Source organism: Physeter macrocephalus, chromosome 16, assembly GCF_002837175.3.
Source record: "Physeter macrocephalus isolate SW-GA chromosome 16, ASM283717v5, whole genome shotgun sequence".
In the NCBI taxonomy this organism is placed as follows: domain Eukaryota; kingdom Metazoa; phylum Chordata; class Mammalia; order Artiodactyla; family Physeteridae; genus Physeter; species Physeter macrocephalus.
In genome coordinates, this window is record NC_041229.1 from 80,062,784 (window position 1) to 80,073,946 (window position 11,163).

The 11,163-nt window shown below is 41.4% G+C and overlaps 1 protein-coding gene across 1 annotated transcript in view; it reads right to left on the reverse strand.

Annotated features, from left to right (window-relative positions):
• CCDC34 (coiled-coil domain containing 34) overlaps window positions 1–10,952 on the reverse strand; it is a 46,534-nt gene extending 35,582 nt beyond the window's left edge. The window contains 3 exon segments of the mRNA XM_007117348.4: window positions 5,664–5,799; window positions 10,506–10,835; window positions 10,837–10,952. Of these exon segments, the coding sequence (XP_007117410.2) occupies window positions 5,664–5,799; window positions 10,506–10,835; window positions 10,837–10,952 (582 nt within the window).
• Window positions 10,953–11,163: the final 211 nt, after the last annotated feature.

The following is an 11,163-nucleotide window of genomic DNA, read 5'->3' on the forward strand; positions in this document are numbered from 1 at the left end:
AAATGAAAAAGAAATGAAGGAAACAATAGAAAAGATCAATGAAAGTAAAAACTGGTTCTTTAAAAAGATAAACAAAATTGATAAACCTTTAGCCAGACTCATCAAGAAACAAAGGGAGAGGGCTGAAATTAATAAAATTAGAAATGAAAATGAGAAGTTACAACTGACATCACAGAAATACAAAGGATCATAAGAGACTACTACAAGCAACTATGTCAATAAATGGACAACCTAGAAGAAACGGACAAACTCTTAGAAAGGTACAATCTTCCAAGACTGAACCAGAAGAAACAGAAAATATGAACAGACCAATCACAAGTACTGAAACAAACTGTGATTAAAAAAATTCCCAACAAACAGAAGTCCGGACCAGATGACTTCACAGGTGAATTTTATAAAACATTTAGAGAAGAGTTAACACCTATCCTTCTGAAGCTATTCCAAAAAAAAACTGGAGAGGAAGGTACACTCCCAAACTCATTGTATGAGGCCACCATCACCCTGATACCAAAACCAGACAATGATACCACAAAAAAAGAAAATTAAAGGCCAATATCACTGATGAACATAGATGCAAAAATCCTCAACAAAATACTAGCAAACAGAATCCAACAATACATCAAAAGGATCATCATACACCATGATCAAGTGGGATTTATCCCAGGGATGGAAGGATTCTTCAATATCCACAAATCAATCAGTGTGATACACCACATTAACAAACTGAAGACTAACAACCATACCATCTCAAGAGAGGCAGAAAAAACATCTGACAAAATTCTACACCCATTTATGATAAAAACTCTTCAGAAAGTGGGCTTAGAGGGAAACTACCTCAACAAACTAAAGGCCATATATGATAAACCCACAGCTAACATCATACTCAATGGTGAAAAGCTGAAAGCATTTCTTCTAGGATTTAGGAACAAGACAAGGATATCCACATTGCCACTTTTATTCAGCATAGTTCTGGAAGTCCCAGCCACAGCAATGAGAGAAGAAAAAGAAATAAGAGGAACCCAAACTGGAAAAGAAGAAGTAAAACTGTCACTGTTTGCAGATGACATGATACTACACATAGAAAATCCTAATGATGCTACCAGAAAACTACTAGAGCTCATCAATGAATTCAGTAAATTGCAGGATACAAAATTAATAAACAGAAATCTGCTGCATGTCTATACACTAACAATGAAAGAGCAGACCAAGAAACTAAGGAAACAATTCCATTTACCATCACATCAAAAAGAATAAGATACCTAGGAATAAACCTACCTAAGGAGCCAAAAGACCTGTACTCAGAAAACTATAAGACCCTGATGAAAGACACCGAAGATGACACACACAGATGGAAAGATATACCATGCTCCTGGATTGGAAGAATCAATATTGTCTAAATGACTACACTACCCAAGGCAATCTAGAGATTCAATGTAATCCCTATCAAATTACCAATGGCATTTTTCATAGAACTAGAACAAAAGAATCTTAAAATTTGTAATGAAATACAAAAGACCCCAAATAGCCAAAAGACCCCAATAGCAGTCCTGAGAAAGAAAAACAGTGCAAGAGGAAATCTGGCTCCCTGACTTCAGGCTATACTACAAAGCTACAGTAATCAAAACAGTATGGTATTGGGGCAAAAAAGAGAAATACAGTTCAATGGAACAGGATAGAAAGCCCAGAAATAAACCCACGCACCTATGATCAATTAATCTTTGACAAAACAGGCAAGAATATACAGTGGAGAAAAGACAGTCTTTTCAATAAGTGGTGCTGGGAAAACTGGATAGCTACATGTAAATGAATAATATTAGACTGTTCTCTAACACCATATACAAAAATAAACTCAAAATGGATTAAAGCCCAAAATGTAAAGCCAGATACTATAAAACTCTTAGAGGAAAACATAGGCAGAACACTCTTTGACATAAACTGCAGCAATATTTTTTTGGATCTGTCTTTTATAGTAATGGAAATAAAAGCAAAAACAAATAAATGGGACCTAATTAAACTTAAAAGCTTATATACACAGCAAAGGAAACCATAAACAAAATGAAAAGACAACCTACGGAACGGGAGAAGATACTTGCAAATGATACAACGAACAAGGGATTAATTTCCAAAACATACAAAAAGCTCATACAGATTAATATCAAAAAAAAGAAACAACAGAATCAAAAAATAGGCAGAAAACGTAAATAGACATTTCTCCAAAGACATACAGATGGCCCAGAGGCACATGAAAAGATGCTCAACATCGCTAATTACAGAGAAATGCAAATCAAAACTACAATAAAGTATCATCTCACGCTGGTCAGAATGTCCATCATCAAAAAATCTACAAATAATAAATGCTGGAGAGGGTAAGGAGGAAAGGGAACCCTCCTACACTGTTGGTGGGAATGTAAATTGGTGTACCCACTAGGGAGAACAGTATGGAGGTTCCTTAAAAAATTAAAAATTGAGTTACCGTATGATACATTTCCACTCCTGGGTATATATCCAGAACAGATGAAAACTCTAATTTGAAAAGATACATGCATCCCAATGTTCACAGCACCACTATTTCAAATAGCCAAGACATGGAAGCAACCTCAATGTTCATCAACAGATGAATGGATAAAAAAGATGTGGGATATATACAGACACACACACACACACACACACACACACACACACACACACGTGTATACACACATACACACACACACAATGGAATATTACTCAGCCATAAAAATGAATGAAATAATGCCATTTGTAGCAACATGGATGGACCTAGAAATTATCACACTAAGTGAAGTAAGTCAGACTGAGAAAGACAAATATCATATGATATCACTTATATGTGGAATCTTAAAAAATGATACAAATGAACACATACACACACACACAATGGAATATTACTCAGCCATAAAAATGAATGAAATAATGCCATTTGTAGCAACATGGATGGACCTAGAAATTATCACACTAAGTGAAGTAAGTCAGACTGAGAAAGACAAATATCATATGATATCACTTATATGTGGAATCTTAAAAAATGATACAAATGAATGTATTTACAAAGCAGAAACAGACTCACAGACATAGAAAACAAACTTATGGTTACCAAAGGGGAAAGATGGAGGAGGGAAAAATTAGGAATTTGGGATTAACAGATACACACTATTGTATATAAAATACATAAGCAACAAGGATTTACTGTATAGCACAGGTAACTATATTCAATATCTTGTAATAACCTATAATGGAAAAGAATCTGAAAATGTGTATATATATATGTGCATATGTATATATAAAACTGAATCAGCTTGCTATACATCTGAAACGAATACAACATTGTAAATCAACCATAATTCAATAAAAAAGAGAAAGAAAAAGACTGTGACTAGCAATGATATCAATAACAATACCAATAAAAACACCAGCCATCTTTATAATTTGTTTCATTTAATCCTCTAAAACAAGGGTCCCCCAACCCCCAGGCTATGGACTAGTACTGGTCTGTGGCCTGTTAGGAACTGGGCCGCACAGCAGGAGGTGAGTGGTGGGCAAGTGAGCAAAGCTTCATCTGCAGCTCCCCATCGCTCGCATTACCGCCTGAACCATCCCCACCTCCCCAAATCTGTGGAAAAACTGTCTTCCATGAAACTGGTCCCTGGTGCCAAAAAGGCTGGGGACCGCTGCTCTAAAAAACCCTGTGACCAGATAGCATTATTTTACCCTTACTGATTATTTTATTTTATCCTTACAGATGAGGAAATGGAAGTGTAAAAGTTTAAATAAGCCTGCCTGACATCAAACCATAAGGTCTTTCTCAAGTCCTGTGCCCTTCTAAGTAGAAACAAGTACTACTGTGTACTTTTCCAGGAATAAATTTGTATTTAGAATACAAAGGATACTGCAATAGGGAAATTGCAGAATGTACTGGTTTCTACAATCATTTGAATCATGCCAAGACTGCCTACCTGGCTAGAAAGCCATCACAGAAAGAACAACTAGTTTCAAAACTGAAATGGAAAATTTACTCCAAGAAGATCATGGAGGACGAAGTTTCAATTCCAAGGATTTTACAGTAACAGGGATAGTAATAGATTAGAATAAACTTAAATATGCAACAATAGTGAACTAGTTAACTATATTCTATTATATATTTAATACATTCTAAATATATTTTAAAAATCTTAGCCATTTTTAAATGATGCTATAAAAATATTTAATGATACAGAAACATATTAATAATGCAATAAGCAGAAAAAAGCAGGTTACAAGAGAGTGATCCTATTTATTAAAAACCAGACAGGGCTTTCCTGGTGGCGCAGTGGTTGGGAGACTGCCTGCCGGTGCGAGGGGCACGGGTTCGTGCCCTGGTCCGGGAGGATCCCGCATGCCGCGGAGCGGCTGGGCCCGTGGGCCGTGGCTGCTGGGCCTGTGCGTCCGGAGCCTGTGCTCCGCAGCGGGGGAGGCCACGGCGGTGAGAGGCCCGCGTACCACAAAAAAAAAAAAAAAAAAAACAAAAAACAAAAAACAAAAAACCAAGACATATCCCTCACCACTCAAATCTACCTGGTTTCTGTGTCTGGATAGAGAGAATTCAGTTGGTCTAGATACTGGAGGATGCCAAACTATCCAAATCTATTTGGCTGCTAGGTTCTAAACAGCAAATGATAAGAGTTCAAAGAATGAGGGATTCATGTGAAAATGTATCTCAAACTATTTTTTGAGTTTGGACAGAGTTCAGAGAGAATCACAAATACAAAAATGTCCACAAGTGAGGCAGGGAGGCAAAGAGAAACTGAAAAAACCTGAAAGCCCAGAAGATTCCCATCTCCCAGCACAAACTCACTCTGGGGCACACGCTCTGAGTGATATGGGGGTAGATTTCCAGCCTCTACTTCCATTTTTATTTCTCTTAAAAATTTTACCAAGTATATGCAGCTGACTTTAGTTAAATGTACATATGGTGACACTGTATGAATATACATTTGCAAATATGTTTTTTAAAATTTACATAGAAGAAAATGTGGAAGGCTATATGCCATAATATTAACAATAGTTATGGGGACTTCCCTGGTGGCGCAGCGGTTGGGAGTCTGCCTGCCAATGCAGGGGACACAGGTTCGAGCCCTGGTCCGGGAAGATCCCACGTGCCGCGGAACAACTAAGCTCGTGCGCTACAACTACTGAGCCTGCGCTCTAGAGCCTGCGTGCCACAACTACTGAAGCCCGCGCGCCTAGAACCTATGTTCCATCTGCAACAAGAGAAGCCACCACAGTGAGAAGCCTGCGCACCACAACAAAGGGTAGCCCCCGCTTACCACAACTAGAAAAAGCCCAAGTGCAACAACGAAGACTCATTGCAGCCAAAAATAAATAAATAATTTTTTTTTTTTTAAAAACAAAAACAAACGATAGTTATATTCAGGGGACAAGATTAGAGATTTTCATTTTCCTAATTATGCTTAGCTGTATTTTCCAAATGTTCTTATAATGAACATGTATTATTTCTCCAGTAAGTTATTAATATCAATATAGCAAACTGATACAAGAAAATGCAAAAAGTCTGTTGTGAGGGATAATAACACTAACATTTTAATTTCGACAGCAGCTCTACTTTGTGAGCTCATGGATTAAACAGAAAGAATACTGTCTAGTTTTACCTCTAGAGCCTTCCGTTGCAGACGGTCACGTTCTACTTTTTCTTTGCCAACAAACCACACTTCCCACGGTGTCAGGCTGCTTTCTGGTAACCGCACCTGTTTCTGTTCTTCTTGGTTATCTTCGGATCCAACCACACTATTGCAAGAGAGAGGATACTACAGCACTTGTACTCAAAACTCTTTGGCTTCGCAGTCAAAATCACTTAGCTGTACAATGAAAGCAGAATTCCACAACATATTTACAATACTGTGATTTTTATATATAAATATGCTGAATTAATCATATATAAATATACACTTGAAAAACCATGAACAGAAAGTCCAATGTTTGAATTAGTTTACCCTTCAGACTGCCTTTGAATTCTCTCATCTTCTAAAATCACACCCAGTCCATTTGCCTCAATTACAACAATTTTTTTTATTCTTAAAAATCTTATATCTGGACTACTAATTACACCACATGATTCTAACCAGATCCTGGAGCAGACTTTTCCCTTTTCCTCCTTTAAATACTTCACGAAGGGAAGAATACATACCTACACAGCGAGGATGGTAAAGCTAATGTGGTAACAATTAAGGTTTTGGTGTGAAGGGTAGACAGAGTTCTTTACACTCTCAACTTTTCTGTAAGTTTGGAATTGTTTTGAAATAAAAAGGTATCAAAAATATATGGTCCTTGTATTCTTTCATGTTTTGGTGGACTCCCTTTTGCCAGTTCTCAGATAGGGTGTCCACAGCTCCCCAGAGTTGGGTTACCTCCTTCCTACCATAGTCTCCACCACTAACCTCTGTCAGTCTGTCTCTTCTGGGTACGTGGAAAAGTAAGCACTCACTCAAGCTCAAAAGAAGGGGGGAGGAGAAGTACTGTGAGTACATACATACGTAAAGAACATGGGGCCTTGACAAGCCCCATACAGCAGGAAAAGCTGAACCATGAGTACCCATGGAAAGAAAGCTTGTCCAGGACCCGAGGCAGTTCAAAACACTACGGCATTACAGACTCAGCCCCTCTTTGTCTCTAACATTCCTGCTTCAGGCAACCAACTGCCTCGTCCACTGCCAGGCTCAGCTTTTTCTGCCTTGTAGCTTCCATTTACTTGTTTTTTTCTGCTGTTTCTTCATTCATCAGTGTCATTACGGAATCTGTATTCTAGTGGGAAAGGGACACTGTTGATGTGTCATTTATTTCCTACGTATCTTTCCTTCTCAGTCTTGCAGAACACCACCTCATCCTCCCGTAGCTTCCACTGTCACTAGGTGCTGATGAGGCCTGGATCAGGCCTTCCAGGCTCGACCTTGCTCCTCAGCTGCAAACTTTCATTTTCAACGATCCCACAGACAGCTCCACTTAAATACCAAACTCAGTCAGTCTAAAACAAGTCTACTCGTCTACCACCCACTCGCTCCCCTCTCCATCAAGATGAGTCTTACTCCTCCTCTTATAATCCTACCTCGGTGAAGAGTACCAACACCCAGCCAGTGAGCCAAGCCAGAAGCCAGACCTGACTCCTGCTCCGCATCCACATTTGGTACCTCTAGGTCCCACACCCATATGATCACCTCATCCTGTCTATTTTACTTCAGTTTTCTCAAGCCATTCTTCTCTTCTACCACCTCACAACTGCTGTCTGGTCATAACCGGCCTTTCTCCCTCCATTTCAAACTATTCTCCACTGTCGCCAGATTCATCCTTCAAATGCATCCTTCCGACATGTCACTCCCCATCTCAAAATTCTTCAGTGCTCCTCTGCCCATAGGATGAAATCCACACTCCACAGCCTGACACCCATGAATCGGCCCTGCTTATCTTCCAGCCTCTTCTTCTTCCACCAACAGCTGATCTGGACTCTACATTTCAGTCTTATTGAACTTAGGCACGTTGATGAATATGCCACGCCCTTGTGCTCTGCAGCTTTGCTTAAAATTCTGAAATTCTTTTCGTCCACCTCCACACATGGCCAAAGTAAGAGTTCAGATTTGGGTGAATCTCTACCTGCTGCTTCCTAGCTATGTACATTTTTTAACCTCTTTAAGCCTCCGTTTCTCATCTGTTAAGTGGAGAAAATAGTAGTGGCTACCTCACAGGTCCTGTGGCATGAACAATCCACACTAAAGCACTTAGCTCAGTTCCGGGCACTCAGTAAGCATTTGGAACGTGTCAGTTAGTAGTACTAGGAGGAGTATAGCTAATTCCTACTCTCCCTTTAAGATGTAACTCAGGTTTTAATCTTTATTGCCTCATTCTGCAAAAAATCTGGACTAAGTGCCTTAGGCTTTCTGTCACTTGTCCATCTCTGCCAGAAACCATGAATTCCTAACAGATGGAAAACATGTCTTAACTCATTTTTTATTTCAAGAGTCTAGCTTAGGGCCTAGAATATGGTAGGCTCCTAAGAAATGTTTGTTGAAAGAAGGAATCAGTGAGATCAGTGTTTTCTTTTTAAAATGACACTTTAAATATTACATTTCTTGCCTCATCAGTTTTAACAAATATATTCAAAATGTGTGGCATATATACTACAGCTCTACTCATAATCAAGAGAGGCTTGATAAGCAGCTGTTTATGACCAAGACGTTTATTAAGGCACGGGTTTACTAATGGGTTTCCAGGATAAAGCTGAACAGCAGGCCCAATGCATACTATAAAAGACTCCAGGAAAATATTTCTCATTATCTTGTCTGAAGTCACCTGTGAGCTTTACCTCAGTGCTATCCAACACACCTGAAGGTCAGTGCGTCCTCTAAGCACAGCTCTATACACCGAAAATACCTGCAGCTCAACCCCATCATGTGCAGCTGATGCCTGAGTCTATCCCAAGAAAGCCTCACCCTATTAGTTTTGCCACAGTCAGATCCCTGTGGCAGGTGAAGGATGGAAAAAAAAAAAAGGCATAAAATTCCACGCTCTGGTCCACAAGAGGATGCTCCCCGCCCAGAACTGTGGCTGGAGTACGGCTCAGGCACCTGCTCTCTTCATCCCATCACCCCCAAACTGTCAGGGCACCAACTAAAGGTGAGGGGTAGGGAGGAGGAATAAGGAAATGTTCTAAACACTTCTCTTTTCTGAAAAGAAGTGCTGGGTTTTCTGAAGCATTTGAAAACAATCACCACAACTATCTGTTCTCTAGGAAGTGGGAAATAGGCATTCCTTCAGCATATGTTTATTGACAGGCCTGACAATTCCTGCATTCTCTCCAGACCACATCTTACCTATTGCCTTGATTCAGAGGGGATGAACTGTGATAAGGAAGGCAGCTATGGCCCTGGGGTGTTGCCAGCTCATTCAGGCTTTGGCTAAGGTTTGACATAAATATGACTGGCTCCTCTTGTAATGAGCTCCATTTGGTCAGGGCTTTGGCTCTTGGAAGCTAATGCAAGGTCTCAGTAGCTGAGCTGTAGTTTTGATGGCCATCATTCCTTGGGTTGCTAAATTGTCTACATTGCTTAGTCCTGCTGATTAGGCTTAGAAGGTATTTTCCAAAGCCTTAACATTTATTTTAAAAATCACTGAGACCAACTCAATCCTGAAGAATCTGTACAAAGGACCACATGGAAATGGACTCCTGAAACTTTCTTGTTGTTACAACCAGTCTGGACAAGTGGCTTGCTTGGTTACTCTTACTGATCTCCATTCCTACCAAAGTACTAATGTTTACTTCTCATTCTTAAGAGACTCACTGTTGTAACTGTGTATGTGAGTCACTTCATATTGTTCCATATTCCATTTACTCACTCTGTGTATGCATGTCTTATAGCAAAGGGGTTTAACTGGTTGCTTACACATAAAGCATGGGTTCTCTGGTCTGTATTTCTTAGATCTCCTGTATTATGCCCTGTGCAGCTTGACAATCAGAAACTTGTAAATGCTTCCTTTAGATGACATAATGAGTCTACCTCAGAATGGACTTGCATCACTAAGTCTGTCCCAGAAAAAGATATTCCTGCAGGGAGAGGCCCTTTGCTCCTATTTCTTTATACCCAACAATAGGCACGTAGCATAGGGAAGAGAAAACGTGATCAATATACCTTGGGACTAGGCCCAGCTTTGCTAATAACTAGGTGTATGCCTTTTAATTAGACTTTTTCTTTGTATTCTGAGCCAGTTTTGTTATCTGTAAAATGAGTGGCTGGATGTAGGCTTTAATTCCATGAGAGTAGAGACAATGCCTATCTTGTTTATGGGCCCCATATGGCACAAACTAAATGTTTGCCGAACGAACTGCAGAAATAAATCAATTAAGATGGCCTTAATAATCCCTTTGATTCTAACATTCTCTGATTCAATGACTTCTTTTCCACTGTTAAGTGCTCAGAGCAGACCCAACATTGTCTCTGGATGTTGAAGTCGACATTGCTAGCCTCAAAAGCTTCAGCTCTTAATCTATGACATAAAAAGTATACTGCTTACTACAACATACTTCACTGACAATCAGATTTTTTTCAAAATAGCTCCAGGTATCACTAAGGTGCAGTAAACTACATTTTGGTGTTAAGGGTTTGGACAAGAGTTCTAGTGTCCCCAATCTGTTTTCTGAGTTTTCATAAAACTCCTGAAATTGTACAAAATTTTATGTTTAAGACTAGGTGCGTTTCTCTGGGGAGCGAGGCTGTAGGAATCATCACATTCTCAGGAAAAAGGATTAAGAACGATGATAAAACTGTGGTCATGTGTAAGAACGGGCCCAGACTCTATGTGCCAAAAGCAGCAGCACCTGTGGATGCAGGTGCCCGTGCAGCCTTTGAGAGGGAAGACAAGAGGGCGTTTGGCCGCCAGAGGAAAGTACTTAGAAGGGTCTAAGGACTCTTGAGAGGGGCTGCATCGGCCAGCGGCCTCGGGTTTACCTGGAGCACCCCTGTAATTCCGTTCCTCTCAGGCTCTCCACCTTGGCCTCTGAGTCATGCGCATCTTCGTCCACATCTACCTCCTCCTCCCCGTCACCGTCGTCGTCGTCAAACGGGAAGCTCTGGTGGCCGAGGGGAGACAACAGCGACATGGTGGAATAGCCGCAGCTCAGCGGCGGCGACAGCGAGCACACCTCCACCGCCTCTAGCCCCTGCCCCCGGGCGCCCGCCATGAGGACGGAGAAGGAGCCCGAGGAGGCCCGAGGCCTGGACCTGCAGTCGGCCAAGAACCGGGAGTCGGGAAGGGACGAAACAACGTCCCACAGCCCACAGGGAGCCCGCCAAGTTCAAACCGGCAGGGCGGCGGCGGCGAGGACGTGCTCTCCCAGCAGGCCCCGCGCGCGGCGGCGCGGCCAATCCGGGCGGGCGCTGACTTCGCGTTGCCATGGCGACGCGTGGAGGGGGGGGCGGGCCCTGGGCTTTGTCCAGTTCTGTAGACGGTGGGTTCCTGCGCCCTGCAGTCTCTTGGCAGCCCTCCCTCCTCCCCGGCCTGGACCTGCGCTGCTTCTTCTGACTTAACCCCGCGCTCCGCTCACGGATAAGGTCCCGCTCCCGGCTGACAGCTTGGAGGGCCCGTCCCTGTTTGCTGTGGTTCATT